Below are 19,125 nucleotides of genomic sequence, written 5' to 3'. Positions count from 1 at the left end.
TCCTTGCTACTCTGTCCATTTTTATTATATTTTGACACGATTTGTGATATGAATGTGTGTTTGTACCACAGTTGTTGATGACTCATGCCATTTAATTTGATTGGTCAATATGACAAACAAATGTGGTGTTCTGGGAATGAAAAGAAGTTCTTTCATTTGTGGTTGTGAGCTCATGGACTGCTTTTCTTGGAAGTTGTCAGTTGGGTGTGATTAAGAAAAAATAGTGAAGTCTTTCACTGACATTTGAGCGAGTTGAATGATGTCATGACAAACACATTTGCTTTTTAATTTTTTTTTGTTTTTATTTGTATTTGGAAGGAGACAAACAAGATGCATTAATGAAGCAATGTTAACAACTGTTGATTCACAGAAGTGTGAAGTCTTTCATACGTCTCGGTGCCATGAACGTGTGTCATTATGTAAAGGCTTCAGCACTGGAAAATGCCAGTTATAACCCAAGAACGAACTGAGGAAATAAAAAAATATTTAGGTAAGAGGAGTGGACATACTAATGGTTCACATGACACACTTGCATGGCATGTTCCCTTTCTGAAAAATCTACATCAGTTTGTCATGGACATTGGAGCTGGAGCATTGTCTCACCCTCCTTTGTGTTAAACTCCATCATGGAAGAGACAGTGGCAGCCACAGGAATAGTCTGGAGCTGGCAAGTAGTGAGAAATGGCATCTGTTCTGGGGTTCTGACCAGGGATTTATTGGAGTTGCAATCATCCTTAATATTCTTCTTGTTAGAAAACCCCTGCTGTAGTCAATCTGTACTAAAAACAGGAGAGGATTGAGTAACCCTACCACTTTCCTAGCTGTTAACACACACAAAACAAAGCTATTTTGTGACCTTAGATGTTTCTGGTTTTGTATAGAAAAACAAAGGAACTGCCCCTGCTCTTCCTGAGGTCAAGAGTTTTGCCCCCAAGTTTGTGATAAGTCTTAAGAAAAAAACTCTATGTATCTGAACCATAGATACTGCCCAAAGTATTTTAAAATGTAGCCCTCAAATTATTTTTCCTTTTTCTGTGTTTCATAAATTTCCTTTGTGATTTGCCTTATCTTCCCTTTTGACAGAGAACTTAAATTTGTGACTTACCATAAGAATGGCCATAGTAGATGTGACGGCCTGTCGGGGTTTCCATGCCATCTGCAACCCCGTAGTGGCATGAACAGACTCCACTAGCCAGTAGAATAGAGGGAGTTTATTGCTTCTCCAGGATACAGCACAGATGTAATCTGGTTACAGGAACTGGGGCTAGGAGGCCTCAGTGCCCCCCCCCCCCTTGAGATGTGGGGTGACTGGGCCCTACAGTCCCAGCCTCCTCCCTAGCTCCTTCTCCCCTGCTTCTCAGACAGAAACTAAAAAACGTCCCTTCCAGCCCTGCCCCCCATCCAGGGGCTGGCCTCTCCTGGGAGGCAACTGGTCCGACAGGTTGGGAGCCCCTTGCATAATGACTCATCCCCTGTCCTGCTGGGCCGTGCCACAAACAGCCACCAGCGGAGGTCACCCACAGCCCACCGCCCAGCATAGCAACCAGCAAGGTACCAACACTACATTACAATAGGTCAGACCAAAAACCATCTAGCCCAGTATCCTGTCTTTCAACAGTGGCAATGCCTAGTGCCCCAGGGGGAATGATCAAAATAGATAATCATTAAGTGATCCCAACCCTTAGATTCACAATGGCATCTGTGACCAGTTTAATTGGTACCAGTGCTTTCAATTCGTGGTTGAAGATTGATTTAAATTAGAGAGAAAGGTTAGACTGGTTTTTGTTTTATGTTTTAAGTAATGGCATCTTAAGCGATCAGATATAAGGTGTTGGGCTCGGTACAAAAAAAACCACCCAGATGACAGATGTTATTGAAGGATCAAAGGTGTATACATTTGTTTAAAACATGGGTGAGCGTTAGGCATAGATTCATTTTAAATTACAAAATACAATACCCAGTTTTCTTAGAGCTGTTTGTCAGAGAAGCATTTGTGTTTTATTAACTGCAGTTGAATTACAAAATGGGAGAAGTGGTTGCAAAATGTACACATTACTTTAGAGAAATAACATCTGCTTTTGTGTATGTAGAAAACTTGGAGCATTTAAAAGGTAAGTGTGTGGAGTGGGGTAGACAGTGGAAACTGTTGTGAAAGTAATGAGGAGAAGGTCCAAACACCTCACCAGTTTTATCCCTAGGTGTAGAGGGAATTCAAAATTAGACTCCAGATGGCAAATAAAGTCGGAACCATGTGAGCTTCCAGCCAATATCCCTCGGCAATGTTAATTTACAGCCTAATGAGTGAGCACTTTGGTTTTCTGCCAGTCTTAGCTAAAAGCACTATACTCTGTAACACAGTCAGCAATCCTTTCCAGGCCATAACTTAGGTCACATATTTGTGCAGTAAAATTAGACAGCTCAGCCCGTTAGCTGACCTATGAGAAACTGGAAAAGCTAATGGATTACTCTGTGTTCAGAGTTCTCATTACAGTCAAGTAGTATCTCTTCTTCATTGGCTGCTGGGTACTCTAGATAGTAGCATTTGTGTTTTATAAAAGTCGGTTTACCAAAATGTTTGTTCATATTTTTTGGAAGATTTTTGCATGATTGGATGCTTTGTTGTTGGATGAAAGACTAATTAAATGTGGCTAAAACAGCTGAACAAATCAGAAAAAAATGTAAAAGCCCGGCAAAAGAGGTTAACTAATAATTTTGAAACAAAAGACAGAACTATGTAGCACTTTAAAGACTAACAAGATGGTTTATTAGGTGATGAGCTTTCATGGGCCAGACCCACTTCCTCAGATCAATATGTGGAAGAAAATTGGCACAACCATATACACCAAAGTGATACAATAAAAAAAAAATGAACGCATGTGAAATTGACAAATCAAATTTTAGAACAGAGTTGGGGTGAGGGGGGAAGGTAAGTTTCAGTGAGGTAATGACATAGGGGTGATAATAGGGGAAGTTTCTGTGAGGTAATGACATTAGGGGTGATAATTGGGGAAGCTATCTTTGTAATGGGTGAGATAATTAAGAGTCTTTGTTTAAACCCATACATAAAGGCTATGTCTACATTGGCACCCTTTTCTGGAAATGTTTAAAACGGAACAGTTTTCCGTTATCAGTATTTCCGGAAAAAGTGCATCTACATTGGCAGGATGCTTTTCCGGAAAAGCACTTTTTCCGAAAAAGCATCCGTGTCAATGTAGACGCGCTTTTCCGCAAAAAAGCCCCGATCGTCATTTTCGCGATCGGGGCTTTTTTGTGGAAAAGACTACTGGGCTGACTACACTGGTCCTTTTCCGGAACAGTTTTTCCGGAAAAGGACTTTTGCCCGAACGGGAGCAGCATAGTTTTTCCGGAAAAACAATGACGATTTTACATTAGATCGTCATTGCTTTTCCGGAAAAGCAAGCGGCCACTGTAGACAGCTGGCAAGTTATTCCAGAAAAGCGGCTGCTTTTCCGGAATAAGTGGACAATGTAGACACAGCCAAAGTGTCACATTTAAGCATGAATGAAGCTTCTTGTTGAAGTCTGGAGTTAAAGTCTCTTTGACGCAACATGAATGTTTTAAGATCATTGAGGGAATGATCAGTCTGGCTGAAATGGCAGGCAACAGCTTTCTCTCTGTGAGAGAGTCTTATGTCTGTTTTGTGGGCATTGATTCTTTGGCGAAGTGTCTGAGACGTTTGTCCAATGTACATAGCAGACGGACACTTTAGGCACATGATGGCATAAATTATATTTCTGGATGAACAGGTGTATGTGTTCTTGATCTTGAAACTGGCATGGTTAGGTCCAATAATGGTATCAGCAGAGTAAATATGTGGACAAAGCTGGCACCGGGGTTTGTTGCAAGGGAATGTTCCAGGGTTGGTATTAGTGTGATATGTCCTGTGATTGTTGGTAAGAATCTTCCTGAGGTTAGGTGGCTGTCTATAGGAGACTATGGGTCTGTCTCCCAGAGCTTCTTGGAGTTTAGTATCCTGTTCCAGTATTGGCTGTAGTTTATTGATAATGTGTTGGGCAGGTTTAAGTTAGGGGTTGTAGATGATGACAAGTGGTGTTCTGTTGTTGGTTTTCCTGGGTCTGTCTTGAAGTAGATGGTTTCTGGGTATTCTTCTGGCTCTTTCAGTTTGTTTTTTTTATTTCTCTGGGTGGGTAATTGAGGTTTAAAAATGCTTGGTAGAGATCCTGAAGTTTCTGGTCTCTGTCAGTGAGATTAGAGCAGATGCGATTGTATCGAATGGCGTGACTATAGACAATAGATCGTATGGTGTGTCCTGGATGGGAGCTGGAGGCATGTAGGTAACTGTAGGAGTCAGTGGGTTTTCTGTAGAGAGTGGTATCTAATTTGCCCTTGGTGATTTGTACTGTGATGTCCAGGAAATGGATCTCTCGTGTAGAATGGTCTATGCTGCTGGAACTGGTGTTTACAGGAGTTTGCAGACACTCAGCATCTTGTAAGGGTGAGCCTTGTTGGAGACCAACAAGCTTTTTTTAATGTTACGATATTAATGGTGGGTAGATTTGATTGCTTAGGTAACGGTCAGTGTGTACATTTTTGTGGGTGTTTTATTTCTGAATTGTTTTGCATTATTACTGCAGTGGGACCTACGTAGCTTTTTTTATTTGATTAGCAGGAAGAAAAGACAACCCCCCCACCTCCTTTGCAGAATTTGAAAGTATGTTAATATAATATTGCTGATTGCCCTGTCATTTTTAACCCCTACATTTTGAGAGAGCCATTTTACATCTGCTTTTACTACCAACTTCTTCAAATCATCTGTTTTTAATCAGCTCACTGACAATGGTGATCAGATGTTTGAAGAGTTAATTTATTTGCTTTTTGTTGTTCACCAGCTTGCTATACAAACTTCTTGGTCTTGTCTTACCAGTAAGCAGGGTGACAAGCTAGCAAGTATGGAAAAATTTGGAGGGAGGATGTCATTGCCTATTTAAGACAAAGCCCCTAATATTAGGACATTTGGTCACCCTACCAGTAAGGCTAGGTAGCATGTTTCTGGAAGAAATTCTTGCTGGCATGTAAGGGTGGAATTAACTTCTGTAAAGGAGGGCAATATTATGGCAGGGGTGGGGAACTTTTTTGGGATGGGGGCCATGGACTCACAGAAGGAAAAAAAACCCTGAATTCTCACTGATGTGCCCTCCCCCAAAATAACTCATGTTATTTTGAAATAAGAGTGTGCAACTAGTCTATTTTGAAATAATTTTAAAATAACGGGCTTCTTACTCTGACTCCCGTAATCCTCATTTCACAAAGAGTGAGGATAGTCAAAAGAAGAGTGTTCTTCCTTTGACTTTCTGTGATGTAGACAGCTCTAAAATCTAAATTAAGCTATTTGGACTTCAGCTATGCAATTGATGTAGCTGAAGTTGCATAGCTGATTTCGAATTCAGCCCTGATGTGTTGACATCCCCTGTGAGTGTTGAAAAGGTTAAAAAGCACGTAGGAAAAATGGATGGAAGGAGAGAGTCCAGTGACTTACTGGGTTTGCAATATGTTAGGATAGTTGCAAATTTTGTTGAGGAGCTGCTCATTCATGGGCAAACTTAAGCTACATTTACAAAAAGAGATCTCAAATTTTCCCTATTGTTTTCTGACTATTGAAGGTTTTTGTATGAGGGAACTCTCATCATAGTATCTCATATTGTCAGACAGTCAAAACACATTTTGGCTGTTTGTTAGGTCTGAAACACGTTCTGCCTTATGCCTGACTCTTGCATTTCCTTCCTCTTGTTCTCCTCATCATCTTAGTGCACTGGTACCCATGTCACTAGTGCCATTACAGATGCTCATCTCTCAGCCTTTCAGAGAGGAACCGACACTTACATTTAGTGACAAAAGAGGAAGAAGAGTCTGTGCAGTAGGCAGACACTGGGACAGTTCACATGTTTTGCCTTTTTAGTGGAGAAACTTACATGATCATTCTCCACATGTCAGATGTCATTTTAAAAAAGAGTTGCTTCCCTAACTCCCCTTCCAACCCTGTAAGAGCTGATTAAGTAAGCCTATAAAATGTAAAATATCTCAGTATCTATGGGGGGGGGGCCCTCCTGATAATGGGAACAAACCACTAAGAATAACTAAAACAGTGATCCCCAACACGGTGCCCATGGGGCACAAGTCACAAGTTGGGTCCTCAAAAATAATGAAATTGGCTTGAAAAATTACAATATTTAAAAACCCACACATTTAAAGTTCTGTTTGCCTTCTTGCTTTGAACCTTTCAAGCTTCTCTGGGTAACCATGAAGGCTAGAAACCCAATTCACATGACTCCAGTATCTAGGACTTTAGGAAAATCATCAGATGTTAAGAGATTTATAATTAAAATCATGTGAGCTGGAACTGCTTCCACAGAGCTCATTGGAGGAGGAGGATTTTAATATGCAGCCTAGCATGTTAATACAACTAGTGAGTAGTAAACTCTTCACTCTATTATTTACAGGATTAAATTCGTGTTTGCTAATAGTGGAAAAAGTAATATGTTACTAACAGTTCAAATGCTTAAGAAGTAACTCACAGTGTACTTTATTATTTCTTCACAATATTAACTAGACAGACAGAAGTTTAATGGCAACATGTTTATAACAATTAAAACACAAAGAACAATCATATTAAACAATATAAACTAGCAAACTACCGTACATATACCATCCAAGATAATGGATAAATTATATCTGCTTATTTACAATGATGCTGGTGATACTTAAAAGTCAAATATTAAAAAGAAAAATTCTATTTAAATAACGAAAAAATACTGTGTGTGTGTGTGTGTGTGTGTGTGTGTGTTAATGCTTTATAACAGGGTTGTTAGGATTTCAATTCCAGGAGGAAGGTGCATTAAGTTTTACCATAGGAGCACACTTAAAAAAATGTTTTTGGGATTAAATTGATTCTCTAGCCTCCTTATTGTTTTAAAAATATATAGGAATGAAAAATAACACTCAATATTTATGCTTTCAGAAGATATTTATATTCCCAAAAAGTGACTAAAAAAACATTTAATTTATCATAATGGAATAAGGCGGCATCATTAACATAATGTGAATTAATCCTTTTGCTATCTTGTTAAAAAAACAAAAACCAAGCTCTTTACAGATGCAACTTCATCACACTTTTCATCAACATTTTGAAACAACAAGAAGTCCTGTGGCACCTTATAAACTAGCAGATTTATTGAAGCATAAGCTTTCATGGGTCTTTACCCACGAAAGCTTGTGCTAAAATGAATCTGTTAGTCTCTAAGGTGCCACAGGACTTCTAAATGTTTATGCAGATTTGGACTAACATGGCTACCCACCCCTCTGATACTTGTCAACATATTAAAAGGTTTTTTTGGATATTAAATTAGTGCAGGTGCATAGCCAACACACCACCTTGCCAAACTCCGACTGAGGTGAATAGGTGGTTTGTGTATGAAAGGTCAAGATGTTTCTGGCCCATTACCTGCACTCTATAGCATCCCATATTGACTTTTGCATGCAAAAAGTCTGTTTCCAGACTATAGCTGTGCTTCATTAGGAAGCATTCTCCAGGAAGCTGTGCTATATCAGATCACAGCTGGAAACTAAAAATATGTTAATTGTACTCATGGGTTAATGCACAAACATGTATGATTGTTTTAAATCCACTTTTTGGACTACTGTGGCCAAACTTCTGCATCATACAAGACTGTGTATACAACCCCCACTCTAACTGCCTTTCAGCCCTCACTGGTCCCCTTTGTTCTGTAGCTTCAATTACCACAACATAAGTTATTCCATTGTCAGAGCCAATGACTTAATTATTAAGAAACATCCTCTGGCTCATCTGATTTCTCAATACTTAGTTTTAGGCTCTTTCCCCTTGTTTCAGCACTCTTACTATGTAAACAGGTCCTTCATTTTCACTATTTTATTTAATTTTCCCTAGGAACTTATCATGTTTATTACAACAAAATAGGTGAAAATCAGTGCAAAAGCTATTAATTTTTTTTTGGGGGGGGGGGTAAATATTGGGATTTACTTTGGTGGTTTGAAAGACTGGGGGCAAAGGAGTATTCAGTAGATGCTTTCAATTCTGTTCATCAATGAGATTTGCTGCAGATGCTAAAACACAATGCCACTTCTGAGAAAACAATTTAAAAAACAATATAACATTAAGCCTGAAATAAAACTTTTCATTTGAATAAACAGTTTGGACTTAGCATTATTATCATATAAACATTTACATTTAATAATGGGAACACACGATTTGCAGCTAACGATGTCATCCTTTTTTCCAGTTTTTCCTGTTACTTCCTTGTGTTCTGAAACACATTCTGCTACAGATTTGTTTTCTTCCCATGTTAGTGTGGCAGATCTTAAAACCATTATCTGCTAGCGGCTTGAAATGCATACACGGTGGGTGCTCACTATGTTCAGATGCCTACCCACATGCTTCAGACCTTGCATGTGTGTGTTTGTTGTGTGTATCTTCTAGACTAATACATAGCCTTACTTCAACCAGCAGCTTTGCAACTATACACAGACTAATGTATCCATCATAATACATATCTCTCTTTCAATGTATTGTAATTTCATGATAAAACATGGATTTTTATGTGACTCGCTCATACAAAAATGGACCGAAAAGAATAGTACTTTTTGTAAAACGCAACTTTTTTTTGTAAAAAAATGTTTAAATGGAAAACAAAGGGACTTATCTGTTAATTAGGAAACTATAACAAATCTTAGATAATCTTATGAAGTTTTCCTTTGTTTAAAATATTTGTTATTGAAAATCAAAGCCAAAAAGAATTAATGGACAAAAATTGTGGTATAGGAATGTCAAATAGCTGATCTGGTTTGTAGATGAGTGTTGCTAGAATTAACAAGGCTTTACTTATAAAAGCCCCTCCCGGCAAGGATTTGTTAACCTTTTACTTGTTTTATCCTCACTACCTATCATTCTTTTCATCTACAAAAAAGGTGGCCAAATCTCATATATACTATTATCCTTAGTCATAGATCACTGAAATATTTTCATCTTCTCTCTACACCTTTTTATGTGATGTCCCTTGGTTCCCCATAGCCAAGTAACTTTAGAAGTGCAACTTTTAATATTTTTAGCTTCTTATAAATTGCCCCCAGGACTGATCGGTGGTGAGCGAAGTGATTTTTAATTGTATTGTAGTCTTGGAGTATGACTGTAAGGCCCTGCATTTTGTAGGAAAAGTTTTGTTTCATATGGTAACAAACAAAATGGAAGAGACAGGAATCCCTGTGAAAGCAAGACAGTTGAAGGAGATGTTTCAAACAAGTTCAAGCTTTTATATACATTCAATGTTTCTAGTATGGTGATTAATAATAAATGCATCATCAACTATCCTTACAGCTAATGCAGCCATAATATTGTACAATAATGCAGTCAGTATAGGAAAGCTCCATTATCTGTTTAAAAAAATAACCATTAACAGTTGCCTTGACTTTTTTAACTTATTAACGAATATACTGGGAATCCCAGTGAATAGATACAATAGAACACAAATTGGCAGCATCTACATAATCATCTTTGTAATGTAACTATTTCATATTACTTCTAAAGCAGCTTTGAAAAATCTTGCCACTGGAGGACACTCCAAAATAAACTCTCTCCAAATTATCTTGGTAATATAGCAGCACAGGAATTTATAGTCACTCTTTTTTTTTGTTTTCTGATACTGTAAACCTTCAATAAACAATCCAACATTGAAAAAGTTCAAGGTCAAATCATTTATTATTTTTAAAGGGGGTTAAAGGGCACATACTACAATGAAGATTAGATTATGAAATGTGAATTGAAACAGTATAATGCCAATTCTAGTTCACATTTGTACCTCGCTCTCCATAAATTAAATCTGCTAGGTGGAAAATCAAGCCCACAGTCAGTTCCTATTGTGTGGTTCCCTATTTTAAATATTTTTCATAAGTGCCTTGCACAAATGCACACAGTTTAAACATTTCAGATATTTTTACTCAGCAGAGTTTAAAAATAGATCACATTTTCTTTAGAAACATTTGTTTCATTAAATGCTTCTGTAAAATTAAAATAATTGCAAATTAGGAATGTGAAAGTGTAACCATGTAAAGGGTAAACCAGTGAGCCTAAGCTCATTAGTTAATGTTCACGGTTTCATGTTTGATCCCGTTACGTGGGGGAGCTGACTTAAGCTGGCTCCTCTGTGCGCACTGCTCCAAGGGAGCTGCCAGCCTCCGCATGATGGTGCCTCTCTATCAGAGGCAGCAACACATGGTGGCAGACAGGAGCTGGTACATATGGGAGCAGTCTTAAAAGCTGGCTCTCCATAAGTACCAGCTCCCAGGGCTGCAGGTAGAAGCAAGTATGCACGGGGAGCTATCTTAAAAGCCAGATTTCCATGAACACTGACTCCCTGGTAGTCAACTGCCATCCCGCGTGTAACCATGTAACCGCTGACATTTTCAGCAGTTAAACGGTTACTTCGTGACACACATTTTAACATCCCTGTTGCAAATTTGAAATGCAAGACTCACTCCATCTTTGCCCATAGACCATATAGGTGCCATGACTAAATAGCAATAAAAATGCTGAGATGCACAAATCTAAAAATAAGCAGCTTTGAAGACGAGACATCAATTACAACCTTAACGATGAACATATTACATTCCTAAGTTACTGCAGATATTTTGCATTTAATGCCACAGTTATATCATTGACATCTCAAGGTTGACTATACAGTTTTTCATTGTATTTTTTTCACTTTGAAAATACTTGTATGTTGTTATTGTACTTGTATCCAGAGCTTTCTAACTTGTCCCTGGACGTACATTTAGCTACAATTTCCATATTTTGAAAGTTTAATAGTAAAAAAATAAAAATACTTGACTTCGCTGTTTTAAAGTGGAACTCATAGAAGCCAAAAGCTTGTTAAAACCGACTTTGATGTATGTTGACATGACTGCATAAATCCTGGAACCATACATGTTAGACACTTTAAAGCTGTGTATTCTGAATTAATCTTATATAAATTGCAATTATTGTCTGAGAAGCCAACTCAGTCCATCCTTTCTCCTTTCTTATTCTCCCCGGAAGTGACAATAGGCATCTAAGGAATCTGGATGTCAGTGAGTCTGTCCAGCTAAAAGATTAGGATAATTTCTTCATCTTCTTTATTTCTGTAGAAAGTCTTAAGAAATTATCATGAAATACTTTGACTGTAGGGGTGAGCTGCAGGAAAAAAATACAGATCATCTGACTTCTTTTTTTAGGAAAATGAATGTGATTTTGGTGCTCAATTTGATAAACAAGTATAGTTGGAGTTAAACTGGAATTCAGATGATGTCTCATTCTTGCCAAATAAATTTAAATGTTTTTCTACTTTCAGGGATTTAGAGACAAAACTGAATTGGTTTCAAAACCCTGGAGGAGCTCAGCAAGTAAACAGGTCAGGATCAGTTGCTGATATGAGCCCATTAAAATGGGACACAAGTCAGGACTCTGGACTCCAGCTGTGCTCTGTAGAGGCAGGCACTTATGGTCTCATGGTTTCTGTGTATGTAGCTATAAAAGACATTTAACTGCTGAGGAAATAATTGAAACAGTAATTTCTTGCATGTCCAAAGGATTTCATTTCATGCACTCAAAGAATATCTGAATTAACGCATCCTTGTTTTAAGATGATATTGTTATGATTATGATGTATTGGCACAATTTGGTAGCATAAACACTTTCATAAAATATATGTATTCATACTTCAAACTGTTGTCCTGTCAGGAGACTCCACTAGATGGCTGTCCTTCAAGAAGTTAGTATTCTGACATCAAGTATGTACCATATTGAATTGTATACTCATGTCAGTGCTTGCCAACTGAAAATAATTATAATTCACTCCGACTTTTTTAGGATTTTATCCCCTTGGATCTGTGAGGAATTGTAAGAAAATCAACACAATTACACAGCCTAAAGCAGCCCAAGTAACTGCTCCCCCAAGAGAAAGCAGGTAGGTCTTTGTCAGTATATTTAAATCACCCAGCTGCATTATCTTTTTTAAAAAAAAAGCTCAAGGTTTTTGGGGCTCATTAAAATTAATAACAATATTATGTGATACTAGGATATAAATTGTTTGTAGAGTTTCTGAAAATAGCAAGTTAAATGTAAATATCTTTAATAAATAACTTTATTTCCTGCAATGTAAAAAATAAATGATACCTCCCTTTGGCAGTAATAGCTGATTTATATTTAGCCAGGAATTTCTGCTCATAAAACTAATATAATTGTGCTATTGGAAAAACATATTATTTTATTGTTTCGCAAGACTTTTGTAATCCATGGTTAGGCGGTTGACTTCACTTATGTCCCAGATAAGCTCCAAGGGTGATGCAAGCTCCCACCAGAGCAAGACTGAGGATAGTCTTCAAAGAGATCCAGGAGAAATCAAACAAAGGCCTCATGTTGCTGCCATACAATTCCACAAAGGCATCCTGAGTTGGGAGGAAGGGAAATAGAAGAAAAAAAAAAAGAGTATTAGAATCCATACCAATATAATTCCATAGCAGACAGGAACAAAAGATGTTTGTTGATTAAAGCTACATTAATAATGATAAATACAAATCATTCAGAGAAACTAAGAAAAGCACAAGAGTGAGCTCTTTTGTATGCACATGTAGGTAACTCAGGAACCAGTTTAGCATACAAAATGCTACTAACATTTGAAGTTCTTTAGGCCAATCAGGAATCGTCTTTGTACAGCTCCTAAAACAATGGGCTCCCGGTGCTACAATGATGCAAATAACAAAGAAATGTGAGCACTTTCAGCTCCCATTGATGTCACTGGTATTTGTGGGTGCTCAGAACTTCTGAAAATGAGGGGACTTTTGTTTCGTTTCCTAAATATGGATTTAGGAACCGAACTTTAGGCAGACAGGTTTCTTTTTTTTATATATAAATAATGGCTTTATTTTGTGAGCTTTACATTTTCTTGTTGATATTGGCAGTGCATAGAAGACTGTTTTATAGACAAAAAAATGAATTTTTTTAATGAAAAGTGTCAAATCATTTAGACACCAGGGTAAAAGATGAAAACTTTATGAAATATCTGGGTTGTGTGAGAATTATGAATCCAATAAGATTTATGCATTGAAATGATTAGTAACCCTACCAATGCACATATTAAACACACTTTGCACTTACATAGTATCTTTCTCCCAAGGAGCTCAGAGCTCTTTACAAATATTAATTAAGCTTTCTCTCCTAGAGGGTAGCTAAATGAAGAGACAAATTAAAAGACTTTCACAATGTCTCAAATTAAATTGGTGTTAAAGTTTGGAATAGATTTGTGGTTCCCATTTCCTGATGCAATTCCTATGCTCTTCTACCCAGATACTGATAGATACTGCTAACTACTACCATTGTTACTCCCCCCCCCTTCCTTTCTGGACTTCTAATACTCCAGTCATCTGAAGAAGTGGGTTGTGCCCATGAAAGCTCATGATACCATCTACATGTTTCGTTAGTTTTTAAGGTGCTAGTAGTCTATTTGTTGTTTTTTAAGTTTTTCCTGTTACAGACTAACTCGGCTACCCCACTGAAGCTATTGTTTCTACAGATTTTGGTGGCAGGGATTCAGTTAGTTGTAGAAAATAAACATTCCTTTTTTTCAGTTACACTTACTGTAAAATAGTGGTCACCAATCAGTAGATCGGGATCTACTGGTAGATCTTGGAGCCTGTGACAGGTGATCCTGACTGGTTTGGCTAAGGCTATCAAGCCCAGCACTTCAGCTGCCCCTCTCCTAGTGCATCTCTTGCCATTTGCCTTGGAGCTGTCCCCCACCCCCTCCCCAAGCAGAACAGGGAAGGGAGAAGAGGGGGCGCTCATGTCAGGGTGCCCCCTCTCCTACCTTCTTTTCTATCTCCTCAGAACAAGGTGGGGGGGGAGCACAACAGGGCTTGGGATGTAGTTTGCTGGCTGCTTTTCAACGTGGTGCAAGGCCAGGGCCTTAGCCCCAGTGCACCACCACCCAGAGCTGCCCGACGTAAGCATTGTCCAGTTGGAGCCAGCATCCTAAACCTCTACCCCAGTCATAAACTCCATACTGCACCCCAAGCCACTGTCCTAGCCCTGAGCTCCTGGACCCAAACGCCCTTACAGAGCCTGTACCCTGACCCTCCTCTGGCACACCCCAAATCCCTACCCCAGGCTCAGGTCAGACTCCAAATCCCTTAGCCAAAGACTAGAGCCTGTGCTCCAACCCTCTGGCCCATCCTAGTGAAAGGGAGGGAAGACAGAGGGGGCAGGAGCCTCAGAGAAGGGGCACAAAGGAGGCAGGGTAAGGGTATTTGGATTTAAGGTAGATCATGAATTGCACTTAAATTCAAAATGGGATCTTGTGCTTAAAAAGGTTGGAGACTACGGCTGTAAAATGTCGTCAGCCATCTATAATGTAACATATTATCCCAGCCTCCTAAAAATATACACAAGTACATTAATAAATTACAGCCATTGAGGAGAACAAAGCCTTTGTAAATTACATTAAATAACAATAAACCGTTCAATTATGCAGTGTGTTTTCCAAAAGATGTGGACATAGTATACTATTTTACACTATCCTTTGTCATCTGATATCACAGGCTATTGTAGGTCAGCAGGGAAAGATTAGTTTTTGCCACAAGAGGGCGTGTACATTTTTCTATTGAAATCCTCTTTAGTGGAAATTTGGCTCTGAGGGAGATGTACTTAAATGGGAAACTGTGTCTACTTCCACAATTTCTCTATGTAATTAAACAACACCAGACCAATTCCAGCACCCCTTCTGGAGGCAAAACTCCTATTGCCTGAATTAGGGACTGTGGAACCCAAAGAATGACTATGTACAAAAAATGCATCTCTATTTACGATGTTGTTTTTTGACATTCCTTTAGACTAATATTTTCAAATGTGTGTTTCTTAAACATCCCCACATCCATATATAAGCAGCTAAATAAAACTCTGTCTTTTAATGATGATCCATGGAAACTCTGAGGGCTGAGAAAAATCAGACCACTTACTTGGGTACCTAACTTTAGAAACACAAGGTTAATAATGCCATTCTTAATGTTTTGCTGTGTTGTTGGGTTGCAAAACACACTGAATGTGCTGTTTTTCAAAAAGCATCTTTTACTACTTCTCTTTAAGGCTATTAGACAACACAGACTTCAAGCAAATATTACAGAGTGGGCTGAATCCTACAATCCCCATTGCAGACTCACAGATTTCAATGGGAACTTTGTCAGTGCGGAGAGTTAAAGATCAAGCCTTATAAACATTCGTTGAGGACAAAGTTCAATATATAACAATAAAGCGACAGAGGAAATTAGAAGAAAAAAAGTGTTGAGAAAATGTAAGTCAAGTCCCATGAAAAGTTTTTAATGTTACATTTCAGTGCTGCCCTTTCTGAACAATCTTATCCTATTTCTGTTACACCAGTGGGAGCAGAAACATATCCTGTGTCAATTCACTCTCACCTCCCAGGTTTAGACGGTGAGCAGCCCAATTTATTACTAAAACTACTGCTGAGAGAGAGAGAGAGAGAGAGATCTTGGTGCCTGGCATGAAAGTAGACTAGAGGGATGCATTAACACAATGCAAAAGCCCTGATTTGTGACTCAACAAAAGGAATGTCAGCACAAAACATTCAGCATGCAATAGTTTGTTATTGAGACTATTATAATAATAACATGAACCCAACCTTATGGTTTCTGTACTATGTATTACAAGTAGCTACTTTATGGGTGCCTTTTTATTGCACTTTTGCCTTCTCAAACATCCTGATTAGGCTTATTTCCGAAGCCTGTTTGAACAGCCTGTCACTATTTGTTTAAGTTTCAAACCTGTTTTAAATAAACACAGGCCCATTTATGTATTAAAACAACAAAACATGGGAGCCTATCCCTCCCCCCCCCATGAAAACTGTTTTAATGCTAAGAGAACACGACATGTACGCATAATGTTTCATATGTTTCTATGTATATGTATCTTAATACTCGTAATTAGATTTTTGTCATCTATGTTCATCTGATTAAAATGACTGTATTAAAAAACCCTACACGCTGCTTAATACAGACTGCCTGAAGAGTTTAAGTCCTCTGACAAATACTCTCCTTTGGTAAAAATGTTTTGCACTCACACAGAAGCTCAAAACCTGGACCTTTTGCACAGCTTGATGGGCCCTGAAGAGCTGCCATGCTTACTGAAAAGAATTTAATAGAAAAGGATAACTCTTGTAGATTTTCATTTAAAAAACATAAAACTTCACAGAAAGTTATACCTCTGCAATAGAATTCTCTAAGACAGTTCCAGAACTCTACAGAATTTCCTTTGCTATTAAATTCTATAGGCTTTTCAACAGTAATTTCTATAGAATCCTACTGCACTTTTATTTAAAGCTGCTCTTTTACTTTAATCTCTTTAAATTATGTTAGACTTTTCTATGAGGGAAGGAGTGGTGAAGGAAGGGATGGGCTCCTCAGCTGCGTCTAGACTGGCAAGTTTTTCTGCAAAAGCAATGGCTTTTGTGGAAAAACTTGCCAGCTGTCTACACTGGCCGCTTGAATTTCTGCAAGAACACAAATGCTTTTGTGCAAGAGGGCCAGTGTAGACAACACAGTATTGTTTTGCGCAAAAAAGCTCCGATTGCGAAAATGGCGATCTGGGCTTTCTTGCGCAAAACCGCATCTAGATCGGCATGGACACTTTTCCGCAAAAAGTGCTTTTGCGGAAAAGCATCCTTGCCAATCTAGACGCTCTTTTCTGCAAATGCTTTTAACGGGAAAACTTTTCCGTTAAAAGCATTTGCGGAAAATGATGCCAGTCTAGACGTAGCCCTCATGTAGCTGTTACATTCTTTTCTACAGTACGAAAAATAAAGGCTCGTAACTATGGAACTACGTATACATCAAACTGCCCAAGCTCCATAGAAGTCTTAGCTATGATGTTCTACATGACCAGCGTATGAAAGCTTCCCATGATAGCTCTGCTATTCCATATGCACACACAAGACTTAGAAAGATGATAAGCCCGCTAATTATCAGCCATGTCCACTTAGCCACCCAATCATTATTTAAGGGTAGCATTGCTGCAAATTCAGAAAGGCTCAGTATCTCTCGCTCTTATAGCTGGGGGGAGGGGGGGGGGAAAAGCAGCTTTTTTAGGCTGTGTAGAACTAAATATTTCCCATACACTGAGTCCAGTGATGCATTAACAATGTGAGTTTTCTTCATTGAAAATACAAAGGGAAAAACCAGCTTAAGTGCCACACTCTGCATTTATTAGTAAAGGGGTGGTGGGCAGAGCAAACATGAGGAAGTAAGGACTTCCTTTTTCTACCTGAATCAAACAGCTGGTGAGGAAGTGACTTTATTTCCCTTGTTATCATTGGTTGACAGGATATCCTCTTGAGCCACACTGTATTGAATGAAGTGCCTATGAGACTTCCATTTCACTGAACGGGAATTGCCTTGTAGCTATTTTATGCTAACCTCTCTGTGACTCCAAACAAACAAACAAACAAAACATTAATTCTAGGCTTTTGAAGAAACTTTCATGACACAGCTTTGCAGAGAATGACATAACTGCTAATGGCAAGAGTTAGTGGATGAATGGCACGTCTCTTGTCCCTTGTCTTTGTATGAAAAGCCTAAATATTCATAAATCTTTTATTTTAGGAGAACTGAGAATTGATTAAATCAGCCAGTGTCTTGTAAAATAAAACCTAAAAAAAAATGCTGTCCTGCGGGTAACAGGAAAGCTCCTGGAACATGAAAATGTACTGCTGTTTTTCTGAGGCATTTATTAGTCTTTTATGTAAATACAGACTAAATATGTATGCAAATAAGCGCAGTTCTCATCTACAGTATGTTTTGCCGGGTTTTGGTGTTTCATGGCCCTGGTATTTACAGAGGCAAAGAGCTTTACACTTGGAATGCTAAAATGCTGGCAACCAAGTCTGGTGTGCTTATCAAATTCACTGCTCAGGAGCAGAATTGCATTGCAATAAAATCTGTGTTAACCAACAACAGTAAAGCACCATTTTCAATCCATTTTGACAAGGTGTCTTTCATGATGCGTAACTGTTATTTATTTGTAATACAGGCAGTCCCCGAGTTACACGGATCCGACTTATGTCGGATCCGCAGTTACGAACGGGGCCCTCTCCCTGGTCTCCAGCAGACCAGGGAGAGGAAGCAAAGCGGCGGAGCACGCGGGCAGCGGATAGCCCAGACTCGCGTCTGGGCTGTCTGCTGCCCGCGTGTTCCGCCGCTTTGCTCCCCGTCCTTCTGGTCTGCAGACCAGGGGGACGGGGAGCAAAGCAGAGCAAAACGGCTGAACACGCGGGCAGCGGACAGCCCAGATGCGTCTGGGCTGTCTGCTGCCCGCATGTTCCGCAGCTTTGCTCCCCGTCCCCCTGGTCTGCAGACCAGGGAGACGGGGAGCAAAGCAGAGCAAAGCCGCGGAGTCCGAGGGCAGCAGGACAGCCATGGCGCATCTGGGCTGTCCCGCTGCCTCCGTGCTCCGCGGCTTTGCTCCAGATACCTGTGGTACAGCAGCTGGGGCGCTGCTGGTTGGTCCTGTAGCACCGCTCTGGGCGCTACTGGACCAACCCGGCAGCACCCCAGCTGCTCTGCCCCAGGCATCCCCAAGTCAGCCGCTGCTGAAACTGACCAGTGGCTGACTACAGGAAGCCCCTGCCCCGGGCTTCCTGGAATCAGCCGCTGATCAGTTTCAGCAGCAGCTGACTTGGGGATGCCTGGGGTTCTTAAGTTGAATCTGTATGTAAGTCAGAACTGGCATCCAGATTCAGCCGCTGTTGAAACTGATCAGTTTCAGCAGCGGCTGAATCTGGACGCCAGTTTCCTACTTACATACAGATTCAACTTAAGAACAAACCTACAGTCCCTATCTTGTACGTAACCCGGGGACTGCCTGTAACTGATAGTGCAAATACCTGCCTTAACAACTCCACAATCTTGGGGGCAAATTTTGTGTTTTTATTTAAGCAAAACTCCTATTTAAGTCAATATGAATTAAGTCAACGGAAATAATGTCTGAATAAAGTCTGCAAAGTAGGGCCCTTGTAT

The 19,125-nt window shown here is 39.3% G+C and overlaps 1 protein-coding gene and 1 long non-coding RNA gene across 14 annotated transcripts in view; one reads left to right on the top strand and one right to left on the bottom strand.

Moving 5' to 3' along the window:
• Nucleotides 1–16,110, top strand: part of LOC142827195 (uncharacterized) — a 49,355-nt gene extending 33,245 nt beyond the window's left edge. For 9 of the 12 annotated variants that reach the window (XR_012901701.2, XR_012901700.2, XR_012901694.2 and 6 more), the window contains 3 exons: nt 319–490; nt 11,397–12,011; nt 15,185–16,110. This is a non-coding gene — a long non-coding RNA (uncharacterized LOC142827195). The remainder of the gene's footprint in view (nt 1–318; nt 491–11,396; nt 12,012–15,184) is intronic. The other 3 variants (XR_012901708.2, XR_012901705.2, XR_012901699.2) reach the window with 1 other exon arrangement.
• BCL2 (BCL2 apoptosis regulator) overlaps nt 6,582–19,125 on the bottom strand; it is a 141,255-nt gene continuing 128,711 nt past the window's right edge. For both annotated transcript variants that reach the window (XM_089776413.1, XM_006122882.5), the window contains one exon: nt 6,582–12,492. In XM_089776413.1, coding sequence (XP_089632539.1) covers nt 12,358–12,492 — 135 coding nt within the window. In that variant the 3' untranslated portion in view covers nt 6,582–12,357. The remainder of the gene's footprint in view (nt 12,493–19,125) is intronic.

Source organism: Pelodiscus sinensis, chromosome 2 (assembly GCF_052426305.1).
Source record: "Pelodiscus sinensis isolate ZL-2025 chromosome 2, ASM5242630v1, whole genome shotgun sequence".
In the NCBI taxonomy this organism is placed as follows: Eukaryota; Metazoa; Chordata; order Testudines; family Trionychidae; genus Pelodiscus; species Pelodiscus sinensis.
This window is presented reverse-complemented; position numbering and strand designations above follow the sequence as displayed.